The 18,184-nt window shown below is 50.2% G+C and overlaps 1 protein-coding gene across 2 annotated transcripts in view; it reads left to right on the top strand.

The window, feature by feature from the left end:
- The window catches only part of LOC144125673 (ras-related protein Rac1-like), a 73,115-nt gene that overhangs the window by 29,828 nt on the left and 25,103 nt on the right, over window positions 1-18,184 (top strand). The window contains exon 2 of one of the 2 annotated variants that reach the window (XM_077659264.1): window positions 14,430-14,599. In XM_077659264.1, coding sequence (XP_077515390.1) covers window positions 14,481-14,599 — 119 coding nt within the window. In that variant the 5' untranslated portion in view covers window positions 14,430-14,480. The remainder of the gene's footprint in view (window positions 1-14,429; window positions 14,600-18,184) is intronic. The other variant, XM_077659263.1, reaches the window with a different exon arrangement.

Raw genomic sequence — 18,184 nt, forward strand, 5'->3', positions numbered from 1 at the left:
TTAAAGATCCCCAGGTGGTCGAAATTATTCCGGAGCCCTCCACTACGGCACCTCTTCTTCCTTTCTTCTTTCACTCCCTCCTTTATCCCTTCCCTTACGGCGTGGTTCATGTGTCCAAAGATATATGAGACAGATACTGCGCTATTTCCTTGCCCAAAAACCAATTATTATTATTTTTTTTTCTTAATTGTGGGCTAGGTGCTTTGTATAGATTTGATCCCGCCTCTTCTGCGCCTACTCGTGGCATGGTGCGCGTCAGTGCAGCAGTACTTACGCCCGGTCAATCGCGGATGTACATTCGTCCACAGACTTGTCTAAAACCGCCTGCGCTGAATGGATGGATAAGGCTGAACCCTTTAAATCGGGCGGTGGTTCAAGCCACCTAGCCATGACTTGTGAAATTTTACTCTTGTCTTGATTTCAGTCACCAATCAGATAACCTTTGCTTGGTTACTTCTACCCGCTTAAAATCCGCAGCGCGCAGAGCGACGCCTGGTTCGACATTTTGCATCTTTTGAGTGTCGTCTGAGCATCAGGCATGCATTTCCGAGCAAGGCTACACAGCATGGTCCCAACAGCTGCTGACACACCTTTGCTCGCATGAAACTCAGATCCAGCTCTCTGAGGCGGTCATGGACATGGATAACCACCTTCTACACCTCTGGGAAGCCCGTCGCAGCCTCGTCCGCCGTTGGCGACTCCAGAAACACAATTTAAAGCTCGAATTGCAGAGCTTACCCAGAAAGCGGCAGAGTATACGCGGCCCAACTCGCCGACTCCAACTGGTGGATAGATGCAACACGGCCGCGCGAAAAATGTCCAGATGCAACACATGGCGTCTCTTTTGAGCCCTAATCGACCCAACCCAAACATGAACCGAAACACAAAAACATTTGCAGCGAGCCATGCACGCTTTCCCTGGCAACACGCCTCAACTGGCACATAACCTTCGGGACCAGTATCTGTGTACAGCCCAAGACCCCCGTTGATCGGCGTGCTCTTATGCAGGCAGAAAGAAGTCGGAGCTTATCAACCTTTCCAGCTCCATGATCTGCGGGCGGCTCTAGCCGAAATGAAACGGGGCACTGCTCCAGGAAGGGTTAATATCACCGTCCAGGAAGGGATAATGTCACCGTCAAGCTTTTGCCGAACCTCCCCGACTTGGCATACCAGTCCCTCCTCGACTATATCAATGCGATTTGGCGCGGGGACACCCCCGCCAATCGACTGGAAAACGGCTCTGGCCGCTTTTATTCCTAAAGCAGGCAAACCAATTGACACAGATAACCTCCGCCTCATCTCTCTCACCCCCTGTGTGGGCAAACTAATGGAGACGATGGTGCGGGATCGGTTATCTACATATCTTGAACACAAACATGTCATTGCGAGCACAGTGTTCGGATTTCGCCCACACAGATCCGCACAGGATGTCCTCCTGTAACACAGTCGGGAAGACCTCGACCCCCTCGAATGTCCCCATAATGACCGGGTAGTACTCGCCTTGGATCTTAAAAGGGCATTTGACAGTGTAACACACGGGATCATACTCACTAACCTAAGCCAGACCGACTGTGGCCTCAACACATTCCGATGCATATGCCAATCTCTAACGGATCGTCAACCCTGCATCAGCATCCAAGACAGACAGCATGGTCCTTACCTACTCGGCACACGGGGAACCCCTCAAGGCGCGGTGCTTTCCCTGCTGCTCTTCAATCTCGCTATGATGCACCTGCCGGCCCAGCCGGGTGGTGTCGCCGGCGTGCAGCACGCCCTGCACGCCGATGACATCACCCTGTGGGCCACGCAGGGCAGCACAGGAGACATTGAAACGAGCCTGCAAACAGCGGCGACGACAGTAGACCGCTACGCCCGCCGCTGTGGTATTCATTGTTCCCCTCAAAAATCGAAATTTGTGCACCTCCGCGCCTCGCAAAAGTGCACAGCTAAAATCTATCTTCCTCTCGAGAGTGGTCCCATAAGCGAAACTGAGGAGATGCGGGTACTCGGACTCTACACCCACAAACACAGACGGCCAGGCACTACTACATTGGCCAAACTCCGTAAGGTGGGGGACCAGGTGGGCCGCATGGTCCGCCGGGTTTCCAACAAACGCGAGGGGTTGCGAAGTAAGGATGCCTTGCGGCTGGCAAAAGCCTTCGTAACCCGTCGAATTCTCTATTCGACTCCTTATCTCCACCTACGGAAACAAGAGGAGGATTTCCTTGAGGTCATCCTTCGCAAAATTATTAAACGTGCCCTTGACCTCCCCATCACTACTTCAAACAGCCGGCTTGTATGGCCCTTGGGGGTGGCGAATACTTTGCAGGAGCTCCGGGAGGCGCACCTTACAAAACAGTACACGCGCTTGTCGCAAGCGGAGTCGGGCCGCCGCCTTCTTGCTCGACTCCATATCCAACACACCACTCCCATGGAAGGCAGGTTTCGCATTCGAGAACTGTGGAGACGCGCCCTCCATGTGCGACCTCTTCCAGCCAACATGTCACACGTAGAACATAATGGTCGGAACCTGGCACGAGCGGAAGCCCCAGCCCGACATTATGGCAACAGAACAGGTGTATACTACGTGGACGCCTCCGGCCCTCACTACGGGGGGTGGTACACGGTCGCGGTAGTTCACAACAGCAACACAGTTAACGGCCTCACCTTCAGAGCCCGCAGTGCAACAAACGCAGAAGAGGTCGCGATTGCTCTCGCGGCCTCGCATTCCGATTCAAAATACATAATCGCCGACTCGCGAGGGCCCTGTCGGAACGTCGAACAAGGCTGCACTCCCTTCCTAGCCTATCGAATCTACAAAAATTGTATACGGGATGCGGACCCCGCACACCGTTACCTTACATGTGCCCCTGCTCATCAGGTATAGGCAGGAAACGAGGCAGCAGACGCAGCCGCCCACACGCTCTCTCACCGGGCTGTTCTCTCCTCCTCACCCGATCAGGAATCTGATTTTAATTCGGTCTATACCTTCAAGGATGTTACAACCTACTATCAAGATAGTCACCGCCTTTACCCTCGCCCATGTAAAGGCCGCAAGGAGGCGGATGAGCGGTTCCTCCTTCGCCTTCTCACCAATACTTTGCTGTGCCCGGCGGCACTAAAACATTTTGACCCCTTCTTTAACGACAGCTGCCCGCACTGTAGAGCGGTGTTTTCTGACACCCATCACATGGTGTGGGCCTGCCTCTCCAACTCGGCTATTCCCCCATCCCCAACCCAATCAGGGAGGACTGGGAGACGATTCTGCTCGACTGCCACGACTTACACACTCAACAAGCCTTAGTCGGGCGCGCCCGGGCGGCGGCCGTGACCCCGCTTGATATATCCGACGCCACGGTGAGTGACAAAGGCTACGCAAGTGATAGCTTTGCTCAAGCCTTTGAGTCACAACCTTCCTTCGCCAAGTTAATCACCGCATGACAGCAGTATGTGCGCCACACGTGCTCAGTGTTGTTCTCGTTGGCACTGAGCAGCCTATGAATCGCACGTTGCGCCAGAGGGCCGACGGAACCTTGAGTGTGCAACCCAGGCTGTTTCATCCCCTGTTGCGACATTGCGCTGGCCCCGAGTACCGCTTAAAACGGCCGCCTGCGCCTTTGTTCCGCAACCGGAGCAGGAAGATAAAGCAGCGTCGGTTGTGAGCCGTCGGAAGCTCGCAAGCGGATGGTGCAGATGACAGCAGACAGGCGACGAAGGAAAATAACAATGCTGAGCGAACGGGTCTGTCTGGAAGAGGGAGGTCTGTGTGCACTTGCGCCGGAGCGTGCAATTTCCGAGGTTCCTCCCTGCGGCGCACCGGACAGACGCTTTACCTGAAATCTGGTTGCGATACGTAAAAAAAAATATCTACAGGTGCTGGGCTATTCCTTGATTCGCAGATCTAGTGTCACAGAAACGAGGGCGCAGCGAATACGTAAGTGCCGTGACCAGCAAAAGCTTACGGGATACGTGTTCTAGGGTATATATATATATATATATATATATATATATATATATATATATATATATATATATATATATATATATATATATATATATATATATATATATATATATATAGCAGACAAGGTAAAGGAAATGAGGGGCTCGTTTGACAAACATATTAAGGAAGCCAACAGTCACCGAAACCAAGGTGAATAGGGGAATGTTTTTAATTTTTTTAATTTGTAGTGCCAATCAATTGGTTTTAAAGAAAAGTACTTATAAAGCAGCAGAAAAAACAAGCATGCCGCCGGTGGGATCCGAACCCACGACCTCCGAATATCGCGTCCGGTGCTCTTACCAACTGAGCTACGGCGACGGCTGTCCAATCTGCTGCTTTGTGGGTATTTATATTTTTGCTTGTAAGCTAACCTTGAGAGTGTTCACCAGTGGGTTCCGATCCCACCGGCGGCATGCTTGTTTTTTCTGCTGCTTTATAAGTAATTTTCTTTAAACCGATTGATTGGCACTACAAATAAAAAAATTAAAGACATTTTTAATATGTTTGTCAAACGAGCCCCTCATTTCCTTTACCTTGTCTGCTAATAGCATATATATATATATATATATATATATATATATATATATATATATATATATATATATATATATATATATATATATATATATATATATATATATATATATATGCCTCGCGACCAAGTCGCGTGGCATTATTACCAGCGGATAGAGCATGGATGATTTGTCATGCCTTGGTAGGCGACAGTATTAAGTGACAGCGCCGAAATAATTTTTTTTTCCGCACAGTCGCGTCCTGCAAACCGTTACTGCCAGTAGTACATATATATGTATACGTGCGTGCAGAAGAGTAGCACATTGGGCCATCTGGTAGTTCGAACTATAAAGTTGGGCCCAATGGAGATGCAGTGTGACCTAAACGAACTTGATGCTGGGCTAGTTGGTGCCCATCCGCGATTTTCAAAGCGCCATAGAAATTGGGACAATTAACACGTACAGAAAAGAAAGAAAGAGAGAAGACGAAGAGGTCTTTATTCAAGGTCAAATCAAGGTCCTAGGGTGTTAAGAGGAGACGAAGCTTCAAAATTACGAAAAATGACCAAATATTCGGTTTTTCAAAATTCGATGCAAGACTGACTTTCTATGCAGTCACCAAGTTTGTTCGCCGAAACCTACGAGGAAGCACTAAAAAAAAATTATCAACTGCGCTTGTATGGGCGTATCTTGAAAGGGTGGATTAATCGGCGTGTTTTCAACCTTGGTACCTTTGCGGCGCCGCAACCGATCGGCGCTCTCTTGAACTCGGCCGGAAGCTTGTTTCCTCGCCTTAAAACCAGGATGTGTACATTCAGAGGCAATGCAAAAGTGTGAAAATATATCGGCATGTGAATGCCGCGCGTGATCATTAGTCTCCCCTGACGTTGCCCCTAGCTAGCAATTATCGGCCGAGTGAATTAATCGCCATGTATGGACACGCATTCAAGCTCTTCAGGCTCCGTTGGCAGTGCACATGCGGAAAGTGGCTTGATCGGTGGACGCCACTGATGCGCCGCCGAGTACCTCATGAGCTGTTGCTGCAACAGCCATCACAACCAGCTGTAAAGAACGCCATGGCCAGGGAGAGGCACTGCCAAGAATCACTGTGTTCAATATATTCGCCCAAGGACTTCAACTGCGCTGCGTTCAAGAGGAGGAAATGTGGCCAGCTCTTTTTGCTCGATACTGTTTTTATCGCTTGCTACGGCACCTCTTTCTTCCCTTCTTCCACTCCCACCTAAGTTGGCGTCAGTCCTGTCTTTTGTGTGCCTTCTGTGTCCCCGTTTCTTGCGCCATTACCAGTTTTTCTTTCAACATGAACCAACTCGCCCAAACTAGAGTTTTACTCCCCACCTTTATCCCATCCCTTTCGGCGCGGTTCAGGTGTCCAACGATATATGAGACAGATACTGTGCCATTTCTTTTCCCCCAAAACCAATTATTATTATTATTATTATTATTATTATTATTATTATTATTATTATTATTATTATTATTATTATTATTATTATTATTATTATGCTCATTTTGTGCAGCCGATTTATTTGCGACAGTTTCGTTTATTGAGACCGAGTTTATTTTGTTGCACTGCTGGAAGCATACTGCAGGTCGAGACATTTCTTGAAAGCGCTTGTCAAGGCAGTCTTTGTTTTTCAATTTTGGAAATACAAATTTGTTCTTTTCTAGACTTGTCTACGGACACCGCATCGCAAAAGTTCAAAACTATAACTGTGTATTTTGCAAAAAAAAAATAACTAGAAAACGCATTCTAAGCATGTATTGACCTGTAGCATGCCTGTAGCAACGCAATGAAGATTAGTTAAACCAGCCTTCTGCTACATTTCGTTAACTCTGCAGAATTTTCACAAGATAATGGGGAAAGACTGCCGCGGTGGCTCAGTGGTTATGGCGCTTGGCTGATGACCCGAAAGTCGCGGGTTCGATCCCGGCCGCGGTGGTCGAATTTCGATGGAGGCGAAATTCTGGAGGCCCGTGTACTGTGCGCTGTCAGTGCACGTTAAAGAACCCCAGGTGGTCGAAATTTTCGGAGCCCTTCACTACGTCGTGCCTCATAGCCTGAGTCGCTTTGACCCCCATAAACCAAACAAGATTCAAGAAAAAATTTCGTGTAAATCCATCAAGCAATGAAAAAAGTTGCTGAAAGTCGCGTCCCCCTTAAGTGTAGAACTATGGACCATTGGGCTAGTTGGTAGTTCATCGGGAAACACGATGCGCGACCAGGCGGAACTAAACGACAGGAAAGTGCTCTTGCACTCGTTTCCGTCCTGCCTTTTCCTCCTCTCCAGCATATCCTTCCCCGTTGGCACGTGAATCTTGTCACGTGATGAGAAGCCACACGGCACCGGCGCGTTACCATGGACGGGCATGAAAAGAAGAGAACAATTTCAAATTTACGGTTAGAGCCACCTCCGGCTGACCTAGTTACCGATCCTAGGTACTCTCGAGCGGTGGGAGGCTGTGCTGGCTAGCTCTGACCTCAGAACTCAAGTTCTGGCGGTTGAGTGCGCTGACAAGTTCGTCGAGGGCGATGTACTCTCGACCACTTAACGCGACTTCTTAGCACCAACGTTTCATTAAAGTCTCTCTCCTCCTCCTTAGCACCAAGCTCTTTCCGGCGAATAAAATGTTTTGCGATCAAACAACAGCCGCGCTGAATAAACACATTGATCAGAACCATAGTTGTATTTTTCCTGTTTTGTCGTGCACCGCGCGTTTGAATATCAGCAAGCCATAATTCGCAGAGCGCAGCACGGGCGCGGACAAGGAACACATATAAAAATGTATACACTGTATAAACATTCTTATAAACGACCTGTGTAAAAATGGAAAACCTTAGTGACTCATTACACAGCTGTCATTTATTCCGTGTCGAACTGAGCATGCGGACAGGACTTGCAACAGGTGAAACTCCCAGCATTTAGTAATTCAGAAATACGTTACGGCAGCTTACGAAAGGCGTTCCAGAATGTCCTCGCGACAACATCACTGAATGCCTGTCGCGGCCGCCTGGGGAACAAATATAAATCCTCAGAGTCTCAACGCCCTTGCCGCTGTAGCGTTTCAGACGCCGATGGCGGAATTTCTGTGGTAAGTTGTAGCAAGACCTACGCCGACCCGATTTCAGGCCGAGAGCTCTTTATGGGAGGCATTCCACGGGTATCAGCGTCAACCCGTCACACGTTCAAGAAGATCTACTTATCGACGGTGGAACTAAGTTTTCGCAGAGGCTACATAAAAAATTTCGCGAAAATGACGCATTACGCAAGATAGCGCAAATAAACGAAGCTGATTATTAAGAAAGTATACCGTAGTCTCCGTACAGAGTTGAATCGTTCACCTATTGCATTGCGCCGTGTCGTATCCGTTTACGTCCGTTGTAAACACCAGGGGGCGCTGCGCGCTAGTGCTCTTTCGCATCTCTGAATTGCGGCGGTGGCAAGTGCTAGCTTGCCTAGTAAATTTCGTGCTAGTTTTACTAGGCGTTTAACGTCCCAGCTAGAGCGTCAGGCTATGAGGGACGCCGTAGTAGAAGGCTTCGGATTAATTTCGACCACTTGGGGTTCTTTACCGTGCGGTGACATCGCACAGCACACGGGCGTTTTTGTATTTCGCCTTTATCGAAATTTGGCCGCCACTGCCGGGATCGAACCGGCGACCTTGGGATAAGGAGCCGAAGAACACAGCCAGTAAGCCACCTTGGTGCGGTCACCATCCCTAAAACACAAAGCTGATGGGAGGCTCACCATGTCCTCTCCGACAGATGTATATAGCTACAGTCTACAAGAACACAGTTGATGTTTTCTGTGTACAATGCTCCCGCATGATACAAAATCTGGCTGCTCATACTTGCTTCTTTATTGCCTGGTGGTTCTAAGATCCAGCTTCAAAAAGAAAAGCACTGACTTTTCAATTATCATAGAGTATCAGGATTTCGCTCTTCCCAGTTCTGTATTACCGCAATGTCTTAACGCGAGAGCGTTTAGGAGCCCGTGGCACAAAAAAAAAAAATCCAGTGTCGTTGACCGTGGGCGAAAAATCCACGAAAAATCCCCAGATAAGCAACCTTAGGATGTAGGTGGGCCACCTATAAAGGTCACGTAAACTTGTGGCGTCATCACAACCTGCCCATCGGATTGTGAGCAAACTGCTGCTCACTGTGGGAGGTGGCAGTTAAATCAGTTGGTCGCTAGAGGTTGCTCGGCAAGAGCAAACTGGGTCTCACAAGCCCCACCGGTGGCAGCACCTGCCATCGCAGGGCAGTGGCGCATCGCTTAACCGCTGCACCACCGCGCCAGATGTGGTATCAGGGCTCCCAGCTGGGATCAATGAACGCTAAGTAGAGAATGACCAATTCTGGGTACATCGGCATGAACCCATACGCTTAAGGCGGAGCTTAAGGGTCCCCCCCCCCCCCCCTCCATTTTTTTGTTCCCATTTTTGCCTCCACTTAGCCGCCTCGGTTTCGCGGGCTACCTTTTTGATGTCCGTGTTAAGTTCCTTTTCCCCGTTGTCGCCTGCGTAGCCTGTCGTAAGCTCCTTTTCCTCCGTTGCGTGTCCGTCAGTACCTTCCCGTCGATCAGCCCGTATTCCCTGTACAGCTTCGCCTGTTGTCTTTCCGTGGGCCCCTGAAGCTAATCTTTCCACCGTTCTCTGATTAATCTCTAGCCATTGTACCACACATCTTATCTGGAGTAGCGTGTTTGCTAAATTCAGCCTTGGATGACCACTACACCCTTCCACAGGCTTCGTATTACTCCATACTGTCGCATCCCCATAGTGCCTATAAGCTTCATTATGGCTGCGTTCCTCTTTCATTTCGCCTTTAGTGTTGTTCATGGGTGTGTAAATATTACCTTCGTTCATCAGTTCACACCTCCAGATATTTATACGTCTCTACGCGCGGCATTTCACATCCCTGTATTTAATACTGTTCCAGTCCCGCTGTCGTTAAACGTCATAACGCCCGTTTTTTTTTTTTCCAACGCTGAATTCGAATGCAATGTTTGCTGCTTCTTTCTACAGATAGCTGAGAGGAGCTGTAGCTCGCTTTGGCTATCTGCAGAAAGTGCCACATCATCCGCGTGCACTAAACCAGGAAGACACTGGGCTGTTGTTAGTCCTTGTAGACTACACGCTAAATTAAACTCCTCAACTCTACTCTCCTCTATAGCATGCGCCCCATCCTTGCTATATAAACCGCGCACGACAGTAGCGACAAGGGGCACCCTTGTCGTAAACTTCCTTCTCTATTCTGCGTCCATGAGCGCCCCTATGTTTGTAAACGCGATGTTGGCCAATACAGGCGGACTCGATCCCTTAACACTTCCAAAGAGCGATCAACTTTGCGGCGGCCGGCTGATGACGGGGGAAAAAAAAAAGAAACATCCGGGAGGGTGTGAAAACTGATGCAAAAATAAGCGGGCGAATTGACGTGAGACGAGGTGAGGCCACGAAGTTCATTGCCAAGTGTGAGGCAGCGCGCATTCCAGGCATTCGCGCACGCGATATGGCGCCATTAAACAGCAGGACTGCCTGCGCCTACGAACGCCGTATGCAGACGACAGGTACAACGTCCCTTTTCCGCAAGTTGCACACGCGCTCTGTCTGTGTGTGTGTGTGGGGGGGGGGGGGGGGGGGGGGCAGTGTGGCGCTCGCCTGTCGCGTATGCATCGTATCCACGTTTCGCATAAACAGGGTCGAATGTCACCGGTTACGCGCATAGCTGTATCTGTTATGCACATGCGTGCATTCGGATCGTCGGCGCACGCCGCGCACAGCGGAACCTCTCCCTCGTCGTGGCGTAAGCGGGGGATTCGTCCTCGTTGCTGCTGCAGCTTGTTCGGTTCTCACGCCGGAGATCCGCGTGAGCTGCGCTTGGCGGCCGTGAGTTTCAGCGCGGACCGGGCGAAACACTCCGGGCAGGTGCAGCAGCCGAGCGTGACACGGAGCGCCTGTCGGCCACTCTGAGGGCTTTCCCCCCTCACTCGCGTGCTCGTGCTAGGAGTATCCTTCCCGCCAATAACACGCGACCGTATAATTTGCGTGCGTCACGGACTCACTGGGTTTGCATTCGCCTCGCCTACGAAGACACAATGGAATTGGGCGAAGAGCTCGAGAAACGGGAGGAACTGCGGCGTTATGTGCGGCGAGCGCAGAGGCACCTGCTGGTAACTGAAGAGGTATTAAACGTCCTCAACATCGATGGGAAGAGCGCCGTACCGGACTTGTTTGAACGGCGGTGAGCACGTTTTTACGCTTGTCTAACGGATTTGACTAAGGTCGCTGCCACTTCGTGCTTACTCTCCCACTGTTTCTCTGTCTGACGTCCATATCGGTCGGATTATTATAGCACTGTAGCTATTGCAACGGATGGGCAAGACGGAGCACCGGCTAGGTCTTCCGGTAGAGCCAGCCTCACCCAGTCGACTCCGTTTCGTTGATACATGCAACATTCGCTAGAAGCGTGGAATGGAAATGTAACAAGCGCGAAGGGACAAGGGTGTTGGGAAGGAAACAGCACGTGCACTTACACAGAACGGAGCCTATAGGCACCCTGCATCCGCCAGGCGCCACCACCTTCGGTTGTCGTGAAGCGCCACCGCGTAGCCGCTTTTGCGTTCGCCGGGGGATAGCTGCAGCAGACGACGCGCCTCACGCGGTGCAGCGGTATGGCGGTAAACGGCGTGCCCCTTGTTTTATCGACGGGTTTCCTTGAACTTCAAGACGTTGACGCTTTTTTTCGTGGTGCAAACCTAAAAAAGGGTCAACTACTACTGCAAGCGGGCCACGTCTATGACGTCAGTGAAGCTGTGCTTGCTGCTGGCTCCGAAATCGTGGGAAAATGCATACCGCAGACAAGAATAAACGCAGCGACAAAACGCGTGACGCTTGAGGTAAGTTTAGTTTCTTCGAAAGCACTGTACAAGTGCTCTAAACAAATGTGAGATTCCAGATGCCGACTTACAATTTTTTATCGCTGTACTGGTGCTTTAGATCGACGGAAGCCGAAGAATCCGCAGAGCTAGCTGTGACTGCCGCGCTGGCGTGGCGGGAAAATGTAAGCACACGGCGGCTGTTGCTCTCTACATTCAACAGTACAAATGTAGCTCCTGCACGAGCCAACCGCGAGCCTGGGGCCTTCCGTCATCGCGCAAAACTTACCCGAAACTGTCCAAAGTTCATGGGCCGAGAAAGGAAAACGGTAACTTGTTTTGGTCACGCTCTCAAATGCAATCACCCCACTCGTTCCGAAAGCAAGATCCCTTGATGATATTTGCGAATGTACATTAATGTAATCTTATTTTACTTTTCAGTGCGTGCGAAAAACATTGATGTCGGCCATGTGATAAGGTTTTTCGCGGACATCAAATGTCCGTTGACTGACATGCTTCGCGCAGAGGCACTACCCAACGACGAAGTCGCCCCAGCGGCTTCCGAATGCTCTGAAAAGGAACTAGAACTTTTTGGATGGCCCAGAAAAGGAGAAAGCTTTCACTGTTATGAATTACAAGAAAGCGGAGGCAGAATGATTTTCAAACGACTTAACTTTCCCGAGAGGTTTGAGTAATTTATATTCTTTATTCAGCATGTCATTAATTAGGAATTAAGGAAACAGCGATGCTACTCGGTCGGCGCGCTTGCTCGCTGCGGCCCCCAAGGGACGCTCGGGCCGCCGCTAGAGGCGCCCGCGTCGGCACCGTAGTTACATCTGCAGGGTGCCTATAGTAGAGAAAAGAACTCCAGCGTGAAAATAGCGGTTGGTGGTATGTGACTCCATACTCGCGGACACTCATTAACTATGTATAATCTACCATCTTTGCCAGAAATAACCGAGAAACGAGGTTTGTATCTTAGCCGTGTATGGACCACTTACGTGCGGCGCCCCAAAAGCTCCAAATCTGTGTAAGATAAGGAGAACCCTTGTCCTCAGCCTTATAGACGTTTGTGGTGTGAACGGGTGCTGTAAGGGCTCCTCTGTACGGCCGATAAGCACACCTTGTTACCTGGTTACTTTTTGCGAAGATATGTGCTTCTGTGTTGAGCATGTGTCGCAACACATGCTGATATGCGTCCTCTCTCTTCTTGTGTTGTTATATATGCCTTATCAACAATGCCGGACGTCACACGGCTTACAATTGATTAATTTTAAGATATTTCTAACGCGACAGCGTAAAGGCCCCGTTATCCAGAAAACCCGGCGTCGGCGTTGTGAGCTAAAAATCACAAGCGTGAATATGGCAGCCCAGGAGAGCAACCTAGGTGACGTGACCTTGCGGCGTCATCACAGCCTACCCACAGTAGTGTTTTTATGGAGGAAAAACGCTAAGGCGCCCGTGTGCTGTGCGATGTCAGTGCACGTTAAAGATCCCCAGGTGGTCGAAATTATTCCGGAGCCCTCCACTACGGCACCTCTCTCTTCCTTTCTTCTTTCACTCCCTCCTTTACCCTTTCCCTTACGGCGCGGTTCAGGTGTCCAACGATATATGAGACAGATACTGCGCCATTTCCTTTCCCCCAAAAAAACCAGTTATTAATTATTATTATTGTGCGGAAGCTGTCCACCGTGGCAGGTGGCGGTTAAACTAAAGATTGGTCGCTCGGGAAGAGCAACCTTGGGCCGCACAAGGCCCATCGCAGGGCACTGGCGCATCGCTTAACCGTCCGCCACTCCCAGGCATCTATGGATGCCAATAACACTTCTGTAGGGCCTAGTTGGTGCATGGTGATAATACAGATGATCAATGTGCGCAAAGCATAACACGAACCACGTGTTGCGCCAGTCCTTGCGTTTCTCCCGTTTACGTGGTTCTTGTTATGTTTTGCGCACATCGATCACCTGTATTATTTATGAATGTAAAGCAGAGAATGACCTCCGGCATGTACGGCAATTAACCCATTACGCTATCGCGTCATACCCTTAAGGCCAAGCTTAAGTGTCTCCTCCAATTTTCCCCGTCATTGTTGTTTTCGGTTGGTGATGGCGCGATTATCTCTCATTACCTCCGCAATTTCATAACGCATGCTTGCAGCAAAGCAAACGTTCTTTTATTTTGTCCTACAATAGATTTTGTGCTCTTATGTGCCGCGTATACGCAGGGCCGTTCGTTTCCGGAATCCGGGGAAAAAACTGAGCGATATTCATTGAGCTCAGAGTCGGGTACCAAGCGGGTTGTTGGGCAAAAAGTATCATATAGTTCGGGTTTTATTGGGGCATAATTCGCAGCACAGGGCAATTTACCATAAACGCTCGTTTTTGTGCTCTATATAGAAAGGAATATAGTTTCTTTTTATATTATTTTGTAAAAATTATGGAAATGACAGGTTACACTCCAAAACGTTTATGAAATCACACACACACACACATATATATAATATATATATATATATATTAATTTTGCCGCGTACATTATGATCTTCGGCGCAGAACTTCCGCGTCCGTGCGCGACCTTTTCAGAGTGCGACAACGTTCATTCAACGTCACCTCGGTCATTTCAAACACAAAATAGCCTTGAAGCTGGACTTTGTTACCATGGGGGGTGCTTGATAAATAATGACAATAAGACGTGCGATCACGGCCTCTTGTTTTGACTTCTCGCTTCTAAAACGTAATGTTCGAACTTGGCTTCACGTTAAGCACCGTCTCAAATAAAAAAGCGCTAAAATAAGCTTAAAGTGATCAGTTGGCAGAAAATGCGCCCCCGGAATAAGCAGATGATGTCGCAAAATTTCGTGCTGTGTCGTCAGCTTTGTCCACAAGAAAAGTGAGTTCCCTAGAAAGTGTATTTTCGGGTATAAATGTGGTTTAACCCGGTCTTTTAAGAAATCTATCTGTTCGGGGTGCAATTGTTGGGTTACATTTCGCTCGCACTCATTTTTGCGTCTCCACGCAGCAGCAGCTGCAGCGGCGGCGGCGGCGACAGAGGCAGCAGCCGATCGGCGCCATGGCCCAGAACCGTCCCATCAAGATGGTGGTGGTGGGCGACGGCATGGTGGGCAAGACATGCCTGCTGGTCGCCTTCACCACGGGCGCCTTCCCGGGCAACGACTACGAGCCCACCGTGTGAGTGCAGGTGTTACCCGCATGCGACGTCCAGGTGGGAGCTATCCGTTGTCGGAGGTGGGGTTCGGGACCGTGACGTGATGGATCCTCAGTCAAGTGGACGCCCGTACCCCAACCGGGACAGGAGTGCCGTCGAGTGGTCGATGGGCGAAATAAGACGCGGATGGGTGCATCAACATTTGTTCACACCGTAAAGAGCAAACGCGAGAGCATCTCGGCCGCACTCGTTGCGAGTTTTATAGGACTCATTTCCTGAAGTCCCTAGGCAGAGGACGGCCTGTCACGTTCGCTTTCGCACACAATCCCACACACCGGCACTTACGGACACGACCCCCGTCACGTGTCGGGGAGAGGAGGATGCCGTCGAAGTAGCGTAGGCTGCGGTAGGTCACCACGTACGGTGTCAACACGTACGGACCAGCTGGTGGTCCGTACGTGTTGCGCACCCGACGCGCAAGCCAGGTCGGGAAAAACTGGCGGAAACCGGCCCTTTGTCCTCAGACGTGTTCGCTACGGTTGGAGATAAAGCCCGCCGCGCGGTGCTCGGCACGCCGAAAAGCCACCGGGGACGAGCTAGGCCTTTTGCGCTCAGGCTTGAGCGCGACGTTCTTCGCGGTCGATGACGAGCGCACTCGGACGCGGCCAAACATGGTGATTGGAGCCAGATGAGACATGGGTCCTTTCCCGGGTGGTCCATCACAGCAGAACAGAAAGCATAGCGCAGTGACTGCAGATGATAAGCGCTTGTCCTGTTTTCGCCTCGTCCTCTGCAGTCGCTGCGCTTTATGCTTTCTATTCTCTCCTGAAGTGAATTACGGCGGGCTGGCTGCTTCCAGACGAGACTTGCTGACGCCGATCCCAACACCGTGTAACTCGAAGGAACATGAAACGACACTAAGCCACGCTTGTGCGGAGGAGGTTCTCGTGAGTGCACGGGGCTTCTTTAGGACGGACCTCCCAGGACCTTATCCCGTATTCTTTCCGAATCAGCCGTTGGCCAGCGCCTTTTCAGTGCTCTTTTCAGCGCCTTTTCAGAGTCCGCCCCTTTGAAGCCTCGGTTGGCAGGTAGTAAAGTGGAGAGAGGGAAATCTCGCTCTGACGTCGTGAGCGTTCTCTACCAACGGAAGGAGAGTGCAATGATGGAGAGAAAGGCGCGAGACATGGCCCTCTGGTTAAACGGTAGTTTCTGAAAGTGACGATAAAATACGCGCATCATGAGGGCTCATGCGGCGCGCAGGTCCTGAAATGCGAGCCAATAATTTACAAAATAATTTAAAAACCACATCTTCGTGGCGACGTCCGGTGCCGGTCTCTCGCGCATATCCTGCCGCGCGACGTCGTGCGGTCCGCGTGACGTCGGTCGTGAGGGGCTCGTGGAGGAGGCATGGCCGGATGCAGACGGCTGCGTGCGTGTGTGTGTGTGTGTGGGGGGGGGGGGGGGGGGGCAGGGAGTAAACAACTCGTGGGCGCGCGGAGCGTAGTCCCGGCCTGTAACCTTTATTTTCTTAGGAGAAAAAAACGATAAGGTCGTTGTTATTAATTTCCGATATCTATGGTGCTACACTAACTATAGGTCCAAGTTTTTTTTTTTTTAGGAAGGGCGATTCAGTATCTGCTTTTCGTTACCCTCGGTGTAAACCGTTTCAGAGGCCCCTAAAAGGGCACCTGCAGAAGTCTTAACAATTCTACGAGCTTAGGGCGGTAGAATGCGTGAAACTTAAAGTCCTTTCGGGGCAGTATCTGAAATGGGGATGCAATTCCCGATTAAAATCGGGACGGCTTTCGAGCTTCTCCGCTGCGCACACCGTCAAGTGATGATGAGGGGAACATACGGTACCGGTACATTTCCAGCGCATAAGCGCCTGCTTCGAAAGAATGAAACCAGTGCCGCCGAAGGCAAAGGCCGCCGAGCGTTGTTTGGCCGCATCCAACAACGCATGGCCAGGAGCAGTTGACGGCAGCGGAAATTGAAATCTAACCGTCCGTGACGTCACACTCAGCTTCTCCGCACTTTTCCGGTGCTGGGAGGAGAAGCCTGAAATTTAATCCGCGACTACGCCAGCATTTTAAATGCTAGCGGGGAAAAAAAACTCGCCATGTTTCACGTACAGCCTATATACTATGTATATCTGAATCCTTGAATATCGTAGAATTCTCATAATGTGGTTCAGTTGCCATGTAAAGCCAGAAGTTCGTGGAAATGAAGCGCTCGATGGAACCTAGCTAGAATTCTTTAAAAAAGGCATGTAAGATATACTCTTGCAATAAACTTATAGTGCTGACAGGACTTCGGCATTGTTGGCGGTCGTTTAACTCAGCTAGCTACTATAGCTATCAGCTGTTTCAGTGTCAGAACACCCCCGAAATTTTCTTAGCGCTGCATACTTCCCCTCCTTTCGGCCTTTTTTTCGCCCATGCCTGTTACACAACGCATCGATATATTAAAATGTAAAAACGAAAACAAGAAGAGTGTCGGTTTGTTGACAATAATGGCTCCTGTTCTAAAAACAAGATGGCGCCACTAAGCTGAAGCTCCGTTTGCATGCGCTGAACTACAAGTGCGGATGTAACAGTGTAAATTCCCGCAAAACGCTTCGACACACCACAAACAGGTCGAACTGGGCTAGTGCAGAGTAGGACATAACCCCGGGTCGACGCTTGGCCAACGTCACGACACGTTAAACCGTCGGTTGAGGGAATTTTAATAAAGTTATTCCTATCCCGTTCGCAAAACGCTTGCATTTACCGCACGTAAGCGTAGGGACGTAGACAGCCAGCGACAACGCCTCCGGACCAGCACATAAGCTATCTGAAAATACTTTCATCATCGAGATCCCCATAAGACACAGCCGCCTCGTTAAGAGCCCCACTCTGTTGATTTTTATTTCTACGGTGCCGTTTCATTGCAGTTTTAAATATACTTTCAATCCCGTGCATAACGTGTGCGTGCTAGTACGTGCGTGCGTGTGTTAGCACTCGACGGTATCCATAAAAGATGGAGTCCTCATTCAACCTTGCGGGTGGCGGTGAAAATTATCGGCTGTGCAATGTTCGGGATGCTCGGGAAGATCAACCTGAATTATAACCGTACCGCATAACCGCTGCACCACTGCGCCAGGAGTGCATGGTATGAGGACTCACAGGGATCTATGAATGTAAACTTGAGACTGACCTCATGCATACAGTCGGAGCATACGAATGCAACCTAATGCGTCAGCTGGTGTCCCGGGAAGGGGGGTCCGGGCCGCGGTAGGGCGGCGACTGCCTTCACGAAGTTAGCGCGCAGATCGGAAGCGGTGCGGCGGCGGCTACGCAGAGCGATGCTGAGGTAGAGTTGCCAGCTGCGTGGCATCGGAGTGCATCACAGCGCAGCGCGCGGCTGCTGCGTTCATGAAGTGAGCGGGCGGGATTGCGCCCGCTCACACGTAAGCAGTCTTAGAAGCGCTTCTGTCACCCTTTATTATCTTGCCAGATAGTTCGCACGCGGTACGCAGTCCCCTTCCGGTGCATTGTCTTCACCCTGTACATGGAACCGCATGCGGCATATGACGTAAATTGAACGGTATAAAAAATGCTGTATAGCCC

This window comes from Amblyomma americanum, chromosome 3 (genome assembly GCF_052857255.1).
Source record: "Amblyomma americanum isolate KBUSLIRL-KWMA chromosome 3, ASM5285725v1, whole genome shotgun sequence".
Taxonomy (NCBI): Eukaryota; Metazoa; Arthropoda; class Arachnida; order Ixodida; family Ixodidae; genus Amblyomma; species Amblyomma americanum.